The sequence below is a fragment of the Enhydra lutris genome, unplaced genomic scaffold, assembly GCF_002288905.1.
Source record: "Enhydra lutris kenyoni isolate GAN:26980312 unplaced genomic scaffold, ASM228890v2 scaffoldscaffold12, whole genome shotgun sequence".
NCBI classification, from domain to species: domain Eukaryota; kingdom Metazoa; phylum Chordata; class Mammalia; order Carnivora; family Mustelidae; genus Enhydra; species Enhydra lutris.
In genome coordinates, this window is record NW_019154096.1 from 47,829,491 (window position 1) to 47,850,040 (window position 20,550).

Consider the following 20,550-nt stretch of genomic DNA (forward strand, 5'->3'; position numbering starts at 1 on the left):
GATGTAAACCCACATCTTAACAGGCCTTTTATGATGCAGGATAATTTCCAATGGTCTTTGTGAAAAGATCCATGTTTATTTGGCATGCTGACTGTGGTTTATAAAGAGTTCTATAACTTATAGGTGGCCCGATGCACAGTATTACTATGTATAGCTGCTAGTTTTTCATATGAGAATGTATTTGGTAGTGATTACAGTACCTTGATCATTGGTAAAAATCGTAGATTACAATGACGACACCCCCCACCCCCACCCAAGAGCTCTCTGTAATGCTCTGCGCCTGGAGATTTTTCTGATCTGTGATTATTACTCTCACTTGGTATAACTGCATCTTATGCTTGTGGTCTCCTCTTTCTGCTTCTATGTCTGTATTCTCTGCCAGGTCACATTATTTGAAACTATATTTCACTGTGTTTGAAAAACCTGCATAACCTCTTCTATTTTTATGTTAGCTTTAATTATATGCATAATTCTGTATTTCTCGGATAGAGAATGAAATGCTATTTTTTTCCCCATCATAAAACTACCTTGTTTATACATTGTGAGGGGCAAGTGATTTATGGGGTTCTTAGATTTGAGTGAAAGATCTGATTCTGGTCAATGATTAGAATTGGTGGTAGTTGTAAAAATCAAACTTATTGTTCATTGTACACTTCTTTCTCCTCCCCCGCCAAGAGCTAATTGTTAGCATGAAGTCTTCTGACCCGTAACAACCTCAGTTTGATGATTGAGACAAATTTATATAGAGATGTGAATTGATCATAGGAAGAGTACTTAAAATCTGAAATGTCTGTCAACTTTGGCTCAAATAAGTATACCTAAGCTTGTAGCAAAAATGGATATCCATCACTATGTAGGAAAAGGCTAACTTTATAGCTCCCCAGTGGTGGATTCAGAATATGCAATCCTTTATTTATATCATGCTCTCCAGTTATAAGGGAGTTCCAGTTGGGATGTTAGGTTTACATAACAATAAAAACTAATATTTTTTTGGACACATACAGAAGAAAATCTGTAACAGATACATGAATTATGAGGCATAGTATGCATTGGTGAACCCTTTGCCCAGTCTCAGAAATAGAACATTATCAATACTATTGAAATTATACCTATGAGTATCATACTATCCTTTCCCCCACTAAGAGGTAGCAACTAACCTGAATTCATTTAATGATTTAAGCACTACTTTTGCCAGAATGTTTTTCTTATTATTTTATATTATTTTAGAGCTTTGTAAAAATGGTATACGGTGTGTACTCTTCTGCATCTTTCATTTTTGTTTGTTTTTAAAACTCAGCATTTTTTTAAAAGATTTTTTTATTTTACAGAGAAAGAGAGATCACACGTAGGCAGAGAGGCAGGCAGAGAGAGGGGGGAAGCAGGCTCCCCACTGAGCAGAGAGCCCGATGCGGGGCTCGATCCCAGGACTCTGAGATCAGGGCCAGAGCTGAAGGCAGAGGCTTAACCCACTGAGCCACCCAGGCGCCCTTCAGCATTGTTTTTAAGATTCATCCATATTGATGGTTGTAACTTTGGTTTGTGTTCATTGAGGAACAATATTACATTCAGTAACATGCCACAATTTAAGTTTTCTATTCTTCTGCCAGTGGATTATTAGACTGTTTAGGATTTTTGCTCTTTTGAATAGTGTTCCTTGAATGTTCTTAAATGTGTCTTCTAATGCACATGTCCAGAATTTTCTCTAGAGTATGTGGCTAAAAGTATAATCACTAGATGCAAATGTTCAGCTTCATGAGCTAGAAACTGATGTGTGATCACACTATTATCAATTCCTAGCAGCTTTCTTCTCCCTCCAAATCTGGTGACATCAGATTTCTTGGTTTTTGCCAATCCTGTGTAAATAAAATGTTATTCTGCTTTTAGTTTGTGGGCTCACTAATTACGAATGAGGCTAAATATCTTCTGATGGATTTCTTTATTTGCCATTTGTTTGGCTTCTTTGTGCAATATATTTTTTTAAGATTTTATTTATTTTTTGACAGAGAGACAGTGAGAGAGGGAACACTAGCAGGGGGAATGGGAGAGGGAGAAGCAGGCTCCCCGCGGAGAGCAGGAAGCCTGATGCGAGGCTCCATCCTAGGACTCTGGGATCATGACCTGAGCCGAAGGCAAACACTTAATGACTGAACCACCCGGGCGCCCCTGTGCAATACTTTTTAATAGTTTTCATTGTTTTTATCAGACAGTTTGTCACTTATGAAAATGATAGTTGGAGTTCTTTATATTTTCTATATGCTAATCTTTTGTCATTTACTTGTGTTATAGTTTCTGCTCCAGATTTGGGTGTGTGTGTGTTTTAAGATTTTATTTATTTATTTGAGAGAGTGTGCATACAAGCAGGGGGAAGGGGCAGAGGGAGAGGGAGAGGGAGAAGCAGACTCCCTGCTGAGATAGGAGGCCAGTGTGGTACTCCATCCCAGGACCCTGGGATCATGACCCACCGAAGGTGGTCACTTAACAGACTGAACCACCCGGGCACCCCAGATTTGTGTCTTTTTACTTTCTTTTTCTATACTGCCCCTTGTAAACAAGTAGTTAATTTTAATGTTGTGATTTAATTAAGTTTAAAAAATGATAGTGCTTCTAGGTATTGTTTTTAGATTCTTCACTGCTATGAACTTATTTAAAAATTCTCTTGTATTTCTTTCTAAAGCTTTGGAAGTTTACTATTCAGATCTAACTATTTAATCCACTGGGAACTGACTGTTACATATGGTAGGGATCCAGTTTCATTTCCCCTGCATTGATAGCCAAAGGTCCCAACATCATTTTTTTTTATACTTAAAAAAAAAAAAAGTTAGATCCGTGCCCATTGTGGAGCCCAATGCAGGTCTCAAACTCAAGACCTGAGATCAAAACCTGAGCTGAGTTTAAGAGTTGGACACTCAACCAACTGAGAGACCCAGGAGCCCCCTAGCGTCACTTTTTTAATGATCTGTCTGTTGTCATTGATTGCAGTGCCACCTCTGTTTCCATTTATGCTTTTGTGTGTTTCTAAGTTGTGCATTGTTTTTCTGATGATCAATTTTTTCATCCCTGGGCCATTACCATGCTGTCTTAAAAACAGTGGTTTTGGGGGCACCTGGGTGGCTCCGTTGGTTAAGCATTTGACTTCAGCTTGGGTTATGATCTCCAGGTCCTGGTATCGGGCTCAGCTTTGGGTTCTGTGCTCTGCGGGGAGCCTACTTCTTCTCCCGCTGCCTCTCTGCCTGGTAGTGCTCTCTCTCTCTCAAATAAATAAATAAAATCCTAAAAAACAAAACAAAACAAAACAAAAACTGGTTGTAGTAAACTTGGTAATCTTTGGTAGGGGGACTCAGCTTTACTTTTTTTTTCTTTAAAATATTTTATTTATTTATTTGACAGATGGAGATCACAAGTAGGCAGAGAGGCAGGCAGAGAGAGAGAAGGGGAAGCAGACTCCCTGCTGAGCAGAGAGCTTGATGTGGGGCTCTATCCCAGGACCCTGAGATCATGACCTGAGCTGAAGGCAGAGGCTTAACCCACTGAGCCACCCAAGCTCCCCTTTACCTCCCCCCCGCCCCTTAAAGTGTTGTGGCTATTTTTAGTCCACTCTTCAGTATAAATTTTCAAGATCTTCAAAAACCTTGTTTAGGGGCGCCTAGGTGGCTCAGTCAGTTAGTGTCTGCCTTCCGCTCAGGTCATGAACCCAAGGCTCTGGGTTTGAGCCCCATGTTGAGTTCCTTGCTCAGTGGGGAGTCTGCTTCTCTCTCTCCCTCTCCCTCTGCCCCTCCCCTGCTTGTGCTGTCTGTTTCACATAAATAAAATCTTAAGAAAAAAAAAAAAACCTTGTTGAGCTTATGATTGGAGTTGTGCAGAATCTTTAGATGAATTTGGGAAGAACTGATTTTTTTTTTTTAAAGATTTTATTTATTTATTTGAGAGGGAGAGAATGAGGGAGAGAGAGAGAGAACAAGAGGGGGAAAGTCAGAGGGAGAAGCAGACTCCCTGCCAAGCAGGGAGCCCAATGTGGGACTCGATCTGGGGACTCCAGGACCATGACCTGAGCTGAAGGCAGTCGCTTAACCAACCGAGCCACCCACTTGCCCAGAACTGATATTTTTATGGTAGTGTCCTTTCTATAAATAATAAGCTGCCTTTCTATTTAATTAGGTTTTCTTTAATATGTTTCAGGATAATTGTATCCATTCCCCATAAGGGTCTTATAAAACTTTGGTTAGATTTATTTCTAGGTACTTTTTGAAGATTTATTTAAGTAGTTTTTACACCCCAACCGAGGCTCAGACTTACAGTCTTGAGATCAGGAGTCAAAAGATCTTCCAACTGAGCCAGCCAGGTGCCCCTAAGTACCTTATATTTTGTTGATACTGATATTGCTTTCAACTTTTTTATTTCTAGCCATTGTTGATAGATAGAAAGTCAAAACTGGGTCTTGTTTTTTGATCTTATAGGTAACCACTTGCTGAACTCTTTATTTCTGGTAATTTGATGGTATATTATGGAGTTTTTTTTTTTTTAAAGATTTTATTTATTTATTTGACAGATCACAAGGAGGCAGAGGGGCAGGCAGAGAGAGAGGGGGGAAGCAGGCTCCCTGCTGAGCAGAGAGCCCGATGTGGGGCTCGATTCCAGGACTCTGGGGATCATGACCTAAGCCGAATGCAGAGGCTTTAACCCACTGAGCCACCCAGGTGCCCCTATTACGGAGTTTTTAAATACATATTTTCATATTGTCTATGCATAATGGCTTTTGTTCTTCCTTTCTAATCCTTCTGCCTTTTATTTCTCTTTCTTACCTGATTGCACCAAGACCTTCAGTACAAAGTTGAATAGAAGTGACAATAGTGGCATCCTTGTCTTGTTCCTGATTTTAAAAGACTATGTTTCTGACATTTTATTAAGAACGACATTTACTGGGGCAGCTGAATGGCTCAGTTAGTGTCCAACTCTTGCGTTCAGCTCAGGTCATGATCTCAGGGCTGTGGCATTGAGCCCTGTGTCAGGCTGTATGCTCAGTGGGGAGTCTGCTTGAGATTCTCTCCCTCTCCCTCTGCTCCTCTCTCTCTCTCTCTCTCTCTCTCTCTCTCAAATAAATAAATAAATCTTTAAAAAAATGACATTTGGGGCGCCTGGGTGGCTCAGTGGGTTAAGCTGCTGCCTTCGGCTCAGGTCATGATCTCAGAGTCCTGGGATCGAGCCCCGCATCGGGCTCTCTGCTCAGCAGGCAGCCTGCTTCCTCCTCTCTCTGCCTGCCTCTCTGCCTGCTTGTGATCTCTCTCTGTCAAATAAATAAATAAAATCTTAAAAAAAAAAATGACATTTACTGTAGGTTTTTGGTAGGTGTCCTTAAGGAAGTTCTCTTTGAGTCATCTTTTGTAGTTTCTATCCTGAATGGAATGTTTTTCATTATCTTTTTTTCAGCATTGAGATTATCATAGTTTTTTTTTCTTTTTTTCATTACTGTATTGAATAACATTTAAGATCTTATGTTTGACTACCTTTGCATTCCTGAGACAACTCTAACCTAGTCATGATGTATTCATCTATCTTTACAGATTATATTTAGTTTGCTAATATTTAGTATATTTCTTCTGTGTTCATAAGTTAGATTGGTCTGTAATTTTACTCTCTTAAGCTGTTTATGCCCAGTGTTGTTACTGAGTTCATATTGGCCTTACAGATATGATTAAGGATTATAGAATAGTTTATACAATATTGGTGCAATCTGTATCTCGAAAAATTTGGTAGGACTCTCATGTAAAACTAACATGCCATGGGGCGGCTGGGTGGCTCAGTCATTAAGCATCTGCCTTTGGCTCAGGTCATGATCCCAGGGTCCTGAAATTGAGCCCTGCATCAGGCTCCACGCTCAGCAGGAAGCCTGCTTGTTCCTCTCCTTCTGCCTGCTGCTCCCCCTTCTTGTGCTCACTCTCTCTCTCTCAAATAAATAAATAAGATCTTAAAAAGAAACAAAACTAACATGCCTGACTTTCTGGGGGAGAAATTTTAACTCTTATTTCAGTTTTTAAAATGATTTTTGGACTATTGATATTTTATATTTCTTATAAGTCTGTTTTGATAAATTGTATTTTTACAAAGTTCTGTCCATTTTGAGAAATACCCTTTTTTTTTAAGGTTTATTATTTATTTATTTGACAGAGAGAGCACACACACAAGGAGGCAGAATAGCAGGCAGAGGCAGAGGGAGAGGGAGAAGCAGGCTTGGCACCCTGGTAAGCAGAGAACCCGACCTGGGGCTAGATCCCAGGACCCTGAGATCATGACCTGAGCCAAAGGCAGATTCTTAACCCACTGAGACACCCAGACGCCCCTTGAGAAGTACTCTAAATTATTGGCTTGGAGTTGTTTATAAATTCTCTTCCCTTTAAAAATTTTGTTGCATCTGATTTTATGTTCTCTTTACAACTAATTTATTTATTTCTATTTTTTGCATAAATCCCACTGGAAGTTTTATCTATTTTACTAAACTTGATGAAAGACCAACTTTTGGCAATGTCAGCCTTCTATATTTGATTGTTAGTTTAAATAATCTCTTTTAATTAACAGCTTAATTGAGGTATAGTTAACATCCTATAAAAGTCATCCATTTTAAAAGCATAATTCAATGATATTAAACTTATTTAGCTGTACAGCCATTACTGAAATCTAGTTGCAGAGCATTTCTGCCACACCATAGATCATTCGTACCCATTTATAGTCAATACTTAATTCCACCCCAGGAGTAGCCTTTTTGCACAGTTCATATAAACAGAATTACACATGTGGTCTTACACATCTGACTTCTTTCATTGGGCATATTTTGAGTTCATCCATGTTGTAGCATATATCAATCGCCTCATTCCTTTTTACTGATGAATAGGATTTCATTGCATGAATATATATTTTATTTATACATTCAGTAGTTGCTGGATATTTAGCTTGTCTTTACATTTTGGCTATTATGAATAATACTGCCATATGAACAGGGGTGCCTGGGAGGCTCAGTGGGTTAAACCTCTGCCTTCGGCTCAGGTCATGATCTTAGAGTCCTGGGATCAAGCCCCACATTGGGCGCTCTGCTCAGCGGGGAGCCTGCTTCCCGCTCTATCTCTGCCTGCCTCTCTGCCTGCTTGTGATCTCTCTCTCTCTCTCAAATAAATAAACAAAATCTTAAAAAAATATATTGCTATGAACATTTCTGTTTAAGCCTTCATGTAGACCTATGTTTTCATTTCTCTTGGGTAAACATCTAGAAGTGGAATTGTTGGGTTGTATGGTTACTTTATGTTTTACTTATAAAAGAAACTGCCAAATTAGTAGGTGGCTGTACCACCTAACATTCCTACCAGCAATGTTTTCCAAGCTGTTTCACCATTTTACATGCCCACTGTTCCAGGTTTTCCACATCGGTGCAAACTTGTTATTTTGTTGTTGTTTTATAAATAATAGTCATCCTTAGTGGGTGTGTTTGGTACCTAATTGTCATTTATGATTTGCTTTTTCCTAACACTAGACTATGAACAGTTGTTTATTGTATTCACATATACTCCTTTTTATTGGTAATAATGTCCCTCTTTTATTTCTGCTTTTAGTGATTTGAATCTTCCTTTTTTTTTCTTAGTCATCTAGCTAAATGTTTGTTAATTTTGTTGATCTTCTTTAAATAACCAGCTTTTAAATTTTTTTCTCTATTTTTCTATTCTCTAGTTCATTTGTACCCACTCTAATTTTTTTTTCTTTCTTTCCTTATTCCAGCTTTTGGTTTACTTCTCTCTCTCTTTTTTTTTTTTTTTTTTTTTTTTAAAGATTATTTACTTGTTTATTTGAGAGAGAGAGCCTGAGAAGGGAGAAAGTCATAGGGAGACGGAGACTCCCCATGGAGCTGGGAGCCTGATGTGGGACTCGATCCTGGTACTCTGGGATCATGACCTGAGCCGAAGACAGTGACTTAACCAACTGAGCCACCCAGGCGCCCTACTTTGCTCTTTTTCTGGTTTCTTCATGTGTGCCATTAAGTAATTGATAAGAAATGGTTCATTTTTAACGGTTATAACTATGAATTTCCCCCTTAGCTGTATCTCATAAGTTTTGGTACATTGTGTTTGTTTAAATTCATCTCCGGGTATTTTCTTTTCTTTTCTTTTTAACCCCCCGAAGGTGTTTTCTAAGTAACCTTGTGATTTTTTTTTTCTTTGACCAACTGGTCATTTAAGACCATTTTGTTTAATTTCCTCATATTAGTGAATTTTCCAATATTTTTCTGTTACTGAGTTCTAGTCTCATTTTACTGTGGTTGAAAAAGGTACTTTGCATGATTTCAATCTTTTTAAGCTTATCAAAACTTGTTTTGTGGGTTAACATGTAGTTCATTCTAGAAGATGTCCTCTGTGCCCTTGAGAATGTGTATTTTTACTTTTGGGTTGAGTGTGCTGTGTATGTCTGTTAGGTCTAATTGACTTACAATGTTTTAGTGTTTTCCTTTTTGATCTGCTTGTTCTATGTATTAGAGTAGGCTGCTGATATCTCCAGTTATTATTGTAGAACTGTCTATTTCTCCCTTCAATATTGTCAATTTTGTTTCACATATTTTAGGGCTCTTGTTGTTAGGTGCATATATGTTTTAAAATGGTTATATCCTCTACTGGATTAACTTTTTTTCGACATACAATGTTGTCTTTGTGTCTTGTAACCTTCTTTGACTTAATGACTACTTTGCCTGACAATAGTGCAGACACTCCAGGTCTCTTTTGGTTTTTATGTTTTTTCGATATAATTTTCCATTCTCTTTTTTTCAACTTCTTTGTATCTTTTTATCTAAAGTAAGTCTCTTGGGGCACCTGGGTGTTAGACACTTAGACTTAAGTGTCCAACTCTTGATTTCAGCTTACGTCATGATCTCAGGGTTGTGAAATCGAGCCCCTCATATTGCCGCATACTGGGCATGAAGCCTGTTTAAGATCCTCTCTCTCCCTCTTTTCCTTCTCCTCCCTGCCCCCGCTCTCTCTTTCCCTCTCTAAAAAAATAAATAAAATGAGTCTCTTATTGTCAGCTATACTTTGATAAAAAAAATAGAATCTCTTGAAGACAGCATATAGACAGTTTTTAATTCAGTCTGCCAATATCTCTTGTGTAGAGAGTTTAATCGATTTATATTTAAACCAATTGTTGGTGAGGAAGGACTTACTTCTCCTATTCAGCTATTAGTTTTCAGTATATCTTTTATGATTTTTGTTCACCAGTTCCTCCATTACCACTTTTTTAGTATTTAGTTGAATGTTTGTAGTGGATCATTTTGATTCCCTTCTTTCCTTTTCTGCATATTTTTAAGCTGTTAGCGATAACTTCAAGGATTACAAGTAACATCTTAAACTTACAGCAACCTATTTTGAATAATACCAAGTCAGTTTCATTAGTATACACATTGCTACACATCTCTGTCCCTCCTACTCTATATTGTTATTGTCAGAAATTACATGTTTATACATTGTGTGTCCGTTAACATGTATTTATAAATATTGTTTTATACATTTGCCTTTTGAATTATATAGAAAAAAAAAAGGTTACAAACCAAAAGTGCAATAATACTGGCTTTGACGTTTACCTATATAGTTAATTTTACTGATGTTATTTATTTCTTCTCATGGCTTTGAATTACTCTTCAGTTACTTCTCATTTCAGCCTGAGGAGCTCCCTTTAGCATTTCTTATAGCTCAGGTCTGTTGGTAATGAACTCCATCAACTTTTTTCTAGAAATGTCTTCATTTCTCTTTCATTCTTGAATGATAGATTTGCCACATATCGAACTTTTAGTTTTTTTTCTTTTAGACCTTTAAATAATGTTATCCTGCTACCTTCTGGCCCCCATGATTTCTGATGAAAAATCAGTTGTTAATCTTGTTTGTGGTATTTGCTTCTCTGTTTTCTAAATTTTCCTTATCCTTTGTTTGTTTGTTTTTTTTAAGGTTTTATTTACTTAATTTGTCAGAGAGAGAGAGCACACTAGCAGGGGGAGCGGCAGGGAGAGGGAGAAACAGTTTCCCTACTGAGCAAGGAACCATGTATGGGACTTGATTCCAGGACTCTGGCATCATGACCTAAGTGAAGGCAGACACTTAACCGACTGAGCTGCCCTGGTGTCCCCAAATAAAATCATTTAAAAAAATTTTTTTTTCATTTTAGTTATGCTAGTTTTCAGCCCTAGAATTTGCTTGGCTCCTTTTTGTAATACTTTTCCCTTACCGATATTCTTATTTTGTTCATGCATTCTCCACTCCCCATTTCTTTGTCCGTGGTTTCCTTTAGTTTATTTAGGTATATTTGAGACAGTTAATTTAACATCTTTGAGTAGTAGTTCCACTGTCTGAACTTCCTCAGGGATGTTTTTGTCAAATCTTGTTCCTGTGAATGGTTCATACTTTGTTCTTTCTTTGTGTGTTTTTTAATTTTTTATTGATACATGGACATTCTGATTACTATGATGTGGCATTCTGTAAATCTGTTAACTCTTCAGTGTTTGGTGATTTTTGCTTATTGAGTGCTAGAGTCATCCATTTGTGATGTTTCCAAACTATTTGGTGAAGTGTATCATTCTTTTTGTGTGATGTCACAAGTTTCTGTTATTTCTGCAGTCAGCTGGTAGCCTGAAAAAGATTTTTTTCCTTAAACTTCTGGCTCAAAAAGAGAGACAAAAGAGTTTTTTGTTTTTTTGTTTTAAGATTTTATTTATTTGTCAGAGAGAGCACAAGCAGAAGGGAGCCACAGGCAGAGAGAAAAGCAGGCTCCCAGCTAAGCAAGGAGCCTAATTCAGGACTTGATCCCAGGACCCCAGGATCATGACCTGAGCCAAAGGCAGATGCTTAACCAACTGAGCCACCCAGGCACCCAAGAGTTTTATCTTTTTTAATGTTCCAGTAGACACCACCAGTAGAAGCCATTGCTGCAAGATGACTGAACTGATACAGGTGTCTGTGCTGGTACCTCAGGTCACTGACAGACCAACCAAAATTCATAACTCCAAATTTTAGAAAGACATGAACCCAGCTATCCTTCCTGATGCATCAACCACTTCAGAAACATGAGCTCCTAATCCCCACTTCTTTGGGAGGGAACAACTAAGGAGTTGAGGGAAGGTGGTTTGTTTACACATGCTGTAGATTTAGGAAGGATCAGCAGCACCCTCTTCCTTCATGTACTTTCCTGTTTGTTACAAATGTTTGATAAGTTTCTAGAGTTCTGAAATGGTTGATTACAAGTGCTCTTTCCAGCTCAGTTTTTACTTTGGGGAAGGAACTGACATCTAGAGCTTCATAGTCTTCCATTTTGCATGAGTGATGCTTTTGAACTGCAAATTTGATTTAAATTTGTTTTAAATTTGATTAAGGCCAGTTTTTTTTTTAATTTTATTTATTTGTCAGGAAGAGAGAGTAAAAGCAGCGGGAATAGCAGGCAGAGGGAGAAGCAGGCTCCCCCCTGAGCAAGGAGCCCAGTGCAGGACTCGATCCCAGGACCCTGGGATCATCACCTGAGCCAGAGGCAGATGCCCAGCCGAGTCACCCACGTGTCCCTAAGGCCATTTTTCAATTTTTATTTTAGGGGGGCCTGGGTGACTCAGTCAGTTAAGCATCTGCCTTCAGCTCAGGTCAGACGATCCCAGGATCCCAGGATCGAGCCCCACATCAGGCTCCTTGCTGAGCATGATGTCTTCTTCTCCCTCTCCCTCTGTTCCTCCCCCTGCGTGTGCACACATGCACTCTTTCTCTCAAATAAATAAAATATTATTAAAAATTAAAAATTTTTACTTTATGGATCATGACTTTGATGTCATATTCAGTAATTTTTTTGCATAAACCATGGTGACAAAGATTTTTCTCCTGTGTTTAGCATGGCTGGATGGCAAACCGTTGGAGTATAGACAAGCCTTGTGGGGCTTATCGAGGGAATTGGTATTTCACTGCCAGCAGGAGGCCTTTGGGGTACTAGTTTCCATATAAGGAGGGGTGTAGAAGCCATCTCCAGGATGAGTTTGCCAGTGCTGCAAATTCGCTGAACGACTGCATGTCCTGGGCACGTGACTGAGTGGAGTTCTCCTCCCTACTTGGCAGCTGCTGAAAACCACAGGAGAGTTCCTTTCTCCTTCGGTGTCTTTTTCAGTGCCCTCTGTTAAGAAAATTTAACAGTTTCATGTTCATTTCGAAGGAGAAATGCTCATAGAAATTCTATTATTACACACAAGATATCAAATATTATTTAAATTAATAGGCCATCGTTTGAAGCTTGAAATTGTATGTTGTAAATATACCAGTCCTCAGTATAATCATTATTAAAACCCTCCAACCTAGAGATCTTTAGTAGAGAATTGAGTCGCTATATATAATCTCTGAGATGAAACTTCTAGAGTATCCTAAGTAGAACTTACATTGTCATCAGTTCACTTCCATTGCACGGAGATGGGAGTGTCCCTTTGATGTATTATGAATTAGCCCACATTCTTTTGTAGGAGTCCATTAATACCTTCCTAAACTCAAAGAATGGTTTTAATATTATGCTTTAAAAACATAACTCCTTTTTATCACAATAATGTACTTTTAAGAACAGATACATGATATTTTGAATGTAGATAAACCAAGTTATTTAGGACTTCAAATAATTTGTAACGATGTGAAAATTAAAAATTTTCATAATAATTACATATCATAGCTTATAAGAAGGGTTCCTATTTGGTTGGATTCATCCGGACTTTTTTGAGAGTGCCTTGATCATGCTTTATTGGTGGATATATATTCTGAGTATCATTCCTGCTTATATCTGCTATAGATACTTAATTTGGTTGGTAAGGGCCTAGAGATAAAGTAAAATCCTTGATCCTTGGGGGCACCTGGGTGGTTTGATCAGTTAAGCAACTTATTTCAACTAAAGTTATGATCCTAGGGTCCTGGTTGGAGCCCTGTGTTGGGCTGCCTGCTCAGCGGGGAGTCTGCTTCTCTGACCCTCCCCCTTGCTTGTGTTCTCATGTGCTTTCTATCTCTCTCTCCCTCTCTCAAATGAATAAACAGTCTTTAAAAAAAAATCTTTGATCATTGTGCAGGTTTCCTTTAGATTTGTGAGAAATACTTTTTTTCCTTTTTTAAAAAAATATTTTAAAGATTTATTTATTTATTTTAGAGAGCAAGAGCAGGAGGAATAGAGGGAGAGGGAGAGAGACTCCCAAGTAGGGTTCACATTGAGCGTGGAGCCCGATGTGGGGCTTGACCATGACCCCTGAGGTTAGGACCTGAGGTGAAACCAAGAGTCAGACGCTCAACTGATTGAGTCACCCAGGTGTCCCAAAAGATACTTTCTTCCCAGGCTATTTATTGACCTCAGGGTTGTGAGTTAAAGTCCTGTGTTGGGTGTAGAGAGTACTTAAAAATTAAAAAGATAGAATTTAATTTAAAATATTTGTATTTGTCTTGGGTACAAACATACTTTAAAAATTATTAAATAGTGTTCTGGTTACCAAAAACACAATTCATGTAACTTTTCTGTGTTTCAGAAACCTTTTTCCAAAAAGGACAAAGGAACTCAAATCAGTTGTCCATAGTGCTCCTGGCTGGAAATTATTTGGTAAAGTCCCTCCCAGAGAGAATCTTCAGAAAACTTCTAAAATCATTCAACAGGTAAGTATTAATATAGCCACGTGGTTTGTCTTCGCTTTTCAAATATTTTTTTCTTGATAATGAATCATATTCCACTTTCATTTGTCCTTTTTTTAATATATAAAATTTGAGGATTATTAGATACTTATAGTAACCTTAAATTTTTTTTTAAAAACACATATTTTCAATTATCATTTATGGTTGTGAAAATTCTCTAAAGTAATGGAACATTGAATTTTTTTCCTAGTTACTCTTTGAAGAGCTTTTTGGTTTTTTTGTTTTCTTCTTAGCTAAGCAGTCTTACCACGTACATTGACTTGTAATTGAATATGGTAGTGTTTGCCAGTGGCACAGATTTTATGGATGCAAGGAGTTACCAATCGGTGAAACAGTAGAAAGCAAAAACTGAGTAAATTTTGAGGTTGAACACCTTCTTTGGTCACTTTTCTAGTGTTCTACCTTAACCAAGGACTTTGTGAAATAGGTGGATGTATAATCTGTTTCTAGTAATTTTGGAGTCAGTTCTTCTAATATCTGTATTAATGTCCATATTCTGAAGCTCTTAAGAATTTCAAATCTTACTTGACTCCTAAAATTGGGCTCCATCAGTGCCAGGAGATCGGTGAGACTGGATGAGTTTGCAGGCATTTCTAAGTTCTGAGAAATTGTTTCTCAGAAGGAGGAGATATGTATGTAACACCTTTTCTATTTCTCTCCTTCCCAATTGTAGTTTTTCAGATTCAGCGCAATCATTGTGTATAAAAATCACATTAAGACAATAATCGCCATTCCAATTAGAGAAAACATCTTCCATTAAGGATTTAATAGTATTCCTTTTATTGCTTAAAGAAAAACTCATTTCCCATGCAATACAAGAAAATTTATAAATCTTTAAAAACATATGTTTTAGTTAATTTTATTTACAATTAAAACACTGACTAGTTTATATAGCTGCTGGGACTTGAAACTGCAGTGTTGTGTTTTCCAACCTGTGGGCCTGGGTACTCCATGTGCTGCAGCCTACACACAGGGGAACAGAGGCTGCCTCAGTGATACTCCATGTCTGGTGGATACAGTGCAGACTGTTAGCTTGAGATTATACACAGTTTTGACATTAAGTGACACTGTTTTTTTCCTGTGGCATCATATCTTTGTTAATCTGGTTTTCTGAGGTTTCTATGATGAAAATCAGATACTGTGCAAAGATCAATGTTCAATGGGAAATGAGCGTGATTGTGTCCAATCTGATTTCGAGATTTGTGAAATTATACAGTGCACGATAAGCATATATGCCTAATTAGTAATTGTGGTTATTTAAGAATGAAAACCTTTTCCCCTTCAATTTATGTGCATTATTTTTTTCCAATGACTACTAAGTGTTAGGGTATAAATCCTTATTAAATTGTCGGGCAAAACTACTTATTAAACAATACTTTGGTATTTCTACTGGTTTAGGGGGAGCCATGAAAAAATTAATGGTACGCCAAGGGCACTGTTCACCAAAAAAGTTTTTGCTATCTGAATATCTTAATTTTAACTTTTTTTGGTAAAGTCTGAAAGTAACTTCTCTTGTCTAGAGTTTTCCAGAAGACCAAGTTCGCCCTCTAGAGGCAAAACAGTGGTCTTGCTATTGAAGGTTTGTATTCTTTATGATAGTTTATGTTAAATATGCATGTGCATACTTTTATATTTTTATGTAAACTAACATTCTGCGACAGGCCTCTAAGTAAATTACCGATTGGATAATTATCTGTTTACTTATATGCTGTATGCTTTTAATTAGCTATTTTATTTTGGAAAGCTAAGAGGTCACATTCTCTCTTTTTCATATATATATATAGTGTGAAAATTTGGTGAGGGGTCAGGGAAAGAACAACTCTTATTTTCATGTGGGAAGAGGGAGTGGAGTTGCTCTCCTCTGTAGTCCTTTGTCTGGCCTTTTACAAATGCTGATAGTCTCCTACCTGCTACTTTTATTTTTGAACTCTCCAGCAATGTGTAGGTACTAGTGTCTGTTTTGGTGCCTTTTCCATGGTTGTTTGTTTTCTGGGAGGTATGGTAGATAGTGAAGTCTTTGTTCTTCTGATCCTTTCCACCCTCAAAATATGTATCTCCTCATGGATGGAACCTGTTTCTGCCTCTCCCTTTCTGCTTTCTTTTTCCCTGTTTCTGTGTATGTTCTCTCCTCCCCATTTGTCTGACTTTGCTCTCCTCTTCCCTGCAATCGTCATTTTCAAGGTGGGCATGATTTTCTTTTATTAGTAACAGCAAATTTATAACTTCGTGTCTCTGTTCCCACTTGAAAACATGTTTTCACAGCCCTGACTTTTAAGCTCTGTAAAACTATTATGAATACGAAGTATGATTGAGATCTTTTGCCATGTACTCCTTTTAAATGAATACTGTATGTTCAGAGTCCGAAATAAAAAAGGAAGGTATTATCAGTAAAGACATGAAGAATGTTAGGGCCTATCTTTTATTCTTTCTTTCTTTTTTTTTTTTTTTAAGATTTAATTTATTTGAGAGGGAATACACAAGTAGGGTGAGGGGAGGTGGGGGGAGGAGTAGAGGGAGAAGGAGAAGCAGACTCTGTACTGGGCTTGGAGCCTGATGCAGTGCTTGACCACAGCGGAAGGCAGATGCTTAACCAACTGAGCCACCCAGGCACCCCAGGGCACATCTTTCATGTTTTAGGGCAAGGTGTTCTGCTATTCAGCCTGTAGAAAATGAAGGGATCTAGTAATTCCAGTGTAAAAGTGCTTGAAAAAGTGAGGCAGTGCTAAAAATACAGAAGGAAAGTACATTCTGCTGGGCTTTCTAAGGTTTCCTTACTTGCTTTTTGAGTGGCAAAATAGATTTATTGAGAGATTAGAGGATGAGGAGTATTTCCTAAGATAATTTTTTTAAAAAATTTTATTTATTTATTTGACAGAGAGAGATCACAAGTAGGCAGAGAGGCAGGCAGAGAGAGAGGGAGGAAACAGGCTCCCTGCCGAGCAGAGAGCCCGATGCGGGGCTCGATCCCAGGACCCTGAGACTGTGACCAGAGCCGAAGGCTGAGGTTTTAACCCACTGAGCCACCCAGGCACCCCTCATAAGATAATTTTTTAAAGCAGAAAGCAGATATTTAGAAAGGAGTTGATATATTCTTAAGTATGAATATATTATTGGGCCAGAATTTTCTTTTTAGTGGAAAGACATCTATAAGATTATAAAGTAACTATATAGAAAAGTAAGGTTTTATTTTTAAATGTTTTTCTTTCTTAATTATTAATTACACAATTAACACATGATTACATTCTCTATAAAATGTTAAACATTATAGGAAGGTATGTCTCATTTCACTTTCACATTTTTGGGCCTTTTAAAATTCAATTTTTTGTGTGGAAGCACATATAATTATGTGTGTATATTTGTACATATATGATATTATATATTTTGACTCATTTCAAGAACAGAATATCATTATATATATATAATTTTTTGCATTATTTATCTTTACATGTTTTGCACCCATAGCTTTTCAGAGATCTATGAAGTTCATAAGTGAAAGATATTTGTAGGTTAAATATTTTTTTAATTTTATTATAGTAAATTTTATTAAAGATCTGATCAGTTTAAGTGCTTTAATGTTAACATAAAGCAACATAAAATCATTTTAGGGTAATAGCAAAGTCAAACTAACTCACATTTGGCATTTAACTTGAATCACTTCCCAAATCACATGAATATTCATAATATTATTTTATGAGGATTATCACATGTGTTCTCTTGCAGGTGTGAAATTCCTGCTTGTGGCCTTTTGAACCAGTTGGTGAGCCATGTTAAAAGTTGCATCTATTAATAGTAAATAGTATTTCAGTTATATTGTAATTCGATTGACCTAAGTTTTTGGTTTTTCAAAATTAATTGGCCAAAGTTGGAATGTAGCTACATTGTCTTCTAACCTTCAGACTGCAAGTAAGAATGACTGCAAATGAGCCATGTTACGTATAATTTTAACATGATTGCATACTAGATTGAATATACCCTATTTATGTCAAACTGACGGATCTTTTTTTGCTTGATACTGTTTATATATTGACATCTTAAAATAAGAAAGAGATTATAGTACTTAGATGACATTTCCAGTTTTTCATCACTCATGTCTTTTTTTTTTTTTTTAAAGATTTTATTTATTTATTTGACAGACAGAGATCACAAGTAGGCAGAGAGGCAGGCAGAGAGAGAGGAGGAAGCAGGCTCCCTGCTGACCAGAGAGCCCGATGTGGGGCTCAATCCCAGGACCCTGAGATCATGACCTGAGCCGAAGGCAGAGGCTTTAACCTACTGAGCCACCCAGGCGCCCCACTCATGTCTTTTTCTGAGTGAACCTTCAGTTGAGAGTTTGAAACACTTTCACATAACTTTTGATAGGTAAGGGAAAAAACTTTTAAGACACTATCTGACTTCTTAATCTGAGCACTTGAAAATGTCTTAAAAATCTAAAAGAATAGGTCACTCTCCTCATTTAAGCCATTTCTTTGAAATGTTTTACTGGAGAAACAATGACATGAAAAGGACTAGAATATGTGTACTTTGTGAGTAGTACTCAAATCTATAACATTGTGAAAGTGTTAGAGCTTAATATTCTGATTAATAACTTGATTGGTATGTGCAGCATTAGAATATTTGAAAACAATTTGTTGGCTTTAATTATACCTTTGGTGTAAAATTTGAGCAGTGCAAAAAGTACCCATTTCCTTATTTATGGTTAAATTGTGGAGGGGATGGACTGTGTCAGAATTTATTTTTGAAAAATCCTTAAAATTGTTACACCCTTGTGTGTTTGTTTCTTTCACCTTTGTTTACCTAGTGTAATGTCACCTTGAGAAGGAAGTCAGTAATTACCTTTTTGGCTGCATGTGTGTTCTTTATTTTATAGTTAATGATAAATTATTGTCTTTCCCATGTATGAATAGATTGATTTCATAAAAGTTAATATATATGGTCTGAAGGTTGAGAGAGGAATTCATAATAGCTCAGCCAGCCTCTTCTTGGAGAGGAGAAAAGTGTAAGCCTTAAGAAAAAACTTACTTCGGTTAAAGAAAACTAAAAGAATAAAAGCAGTAAGTGCTCAGAAATTAAACTGGGTGGGATTTGGAGGAAAGTTTTTTGCTATCATCAGAGACAGAGACTTGGAAAAGGTTTGCTGTCTGAAAATATTGCCTACCTGTTATTTGATTCTGTAAATACAGTTTATGTCAGAGTTTTATTAAAAGTTGTATTCATTATGTCTTTATGTCAGACTTATATATTATGTTAGGCATCAGATTAGACTGAACAAACAAAATTGTGCTAATAACTTTACCAAAATGAAGTTTACTAAGGCTTTCCTGTTTGCCAAAGGGCGATTAAATGTTTTGCCCCAAGGTTTCATTAAGGTTGAGTTATGCAATGGATTTTATTTGGCCTACTACACAGATTCTGGGATAAAATTTAGAATCAGTAAAGGCATCATAATTGCCTTTATCCTCTCTACTCCAAGCCTGATGGTATCCCTGGCTCTTGGATCAAGTCGTGTTAAGAGAGCCCTTTATCTTGGGCAAGCATGGTCTTGAGGTGGTAGGTCCACATGGGGAGTTACTTCCATTTCCAACACATTATTCTGGCTGTCTGTAAACTATTCACAGCATATAGAAATATGATTGATGCAGGTTTAACATTAACTCCATTAGAAGGGGTGTTCTCACTGTCTACTAGAACTCCAAATCAGTTTATGTGTCAGACTATTTTGGTTTTCATGTTGTCTTTGGAAGAGAAGCTCCTATTTTATTCTTTCCTCTTACCAGTTCTAGTATTTTACTTCTTTAAGAAGCTATTCAAAGTCTCTGGCCACCCTGCCTTTGAACCTATAGAGATCTTTTCTCACATTTCCCTCCTAGGTACCTTCTTTCTGGTAGGTACCTTTAGCTACAGAGCCCAAAGCGTCAGAGTGTGGCAGAATACCATTCTGCTCCTACTTTACCATGGGACCTCATGTTAACAAACTCTAAGCCTTTTCTCTAGCCGAAATTGAAGGACAAAAATCTTTTTATTAAAAGATTTTTATTTATTTAACACAGAGGGATCACAGAGGCAGAGAGGCAGGCAGAGAGAGAGGGGGAAGCAGGCTGCCTGCTGAGCAGAGAGCCCATTGTGGGGATGTGAGTCTCAATCCCAGGACCTTGAGACCATGACTGGAACTGAAGGCAGAGGTTTAACCCTTTGAGCCACCCAGGTGCCCCGAAGGACAAAAATCTTGAACTGATTCTAGATTCTTCTCTGGCTTTTATTTCAATGAATGCATAATTCAGCACACATTGACTGTAATATAGAATAGGTATGGTTCAGGTTCTTAGAATATAAATAAATAGGAGTCCTAGCCTTTGAATTATTCCAGTATAACTGAGGGGAGGCATAGCTTCATATATAATCTTAATGATTCTGAGTGCTATAGTAGAGTTGTGAACAAAGTATGAAGAGTACATATGAAAGAATAGTTAATTCTGTTCAGGGATGACATATGAGTTGTGTTCTAATGTGTACTAACTGGTAGGAGTTTATGAGGTAGAAATGGGGGAAGCCATTCCAGAAAGAGGAAATTGAATGAGCAAGCAGGAATGCACAAGGCTTGTTTAATTAGTCGGCCAGTATATTAGTGATATAGGATAGATGGTGAAAAGTCATTAGTCACAAGATTAGAGGGCTGGGTTTTATCCAAAATACCTTTTTAAAAAAAGTCTTATTTCATTTCATTTTTATTTTTAAAATAAAAATTGTTTTATTTGTTTGCCAGAGAGAGGGAGAGAACACACAGGGGGAGCAGCAGAGGGAGAAGCAGGCTCCCTGCTGAGCAAGGAGCCTAATGCGGGACTTGATCCCAGGACTCTGG

At 37.4% G+C, this 20,550-nt stretch overlaps 1 protein-coding gene across 1 annotated transcript in view; it reads left to right on the forward strand.

Moving 5' to 3' along the window:
- Positions 1–20,550, forward strand: part of LOC111144923 (TBC1 domain family member 12) — a 102,391-nt gene that overhangs the window by 26,153 nt on the left and 55,688 nt on the right. The window contains exon 2 of the mRNA XM_022499533.1: positions 13,535–13,658. Coding sequence (XP_022355241.1) covers positions 13,535–13,658 — 124 coding nt within the window. The remainder of the gene's footprint in view (positions 1–13,534; positions 13,659–20,550) is intronic.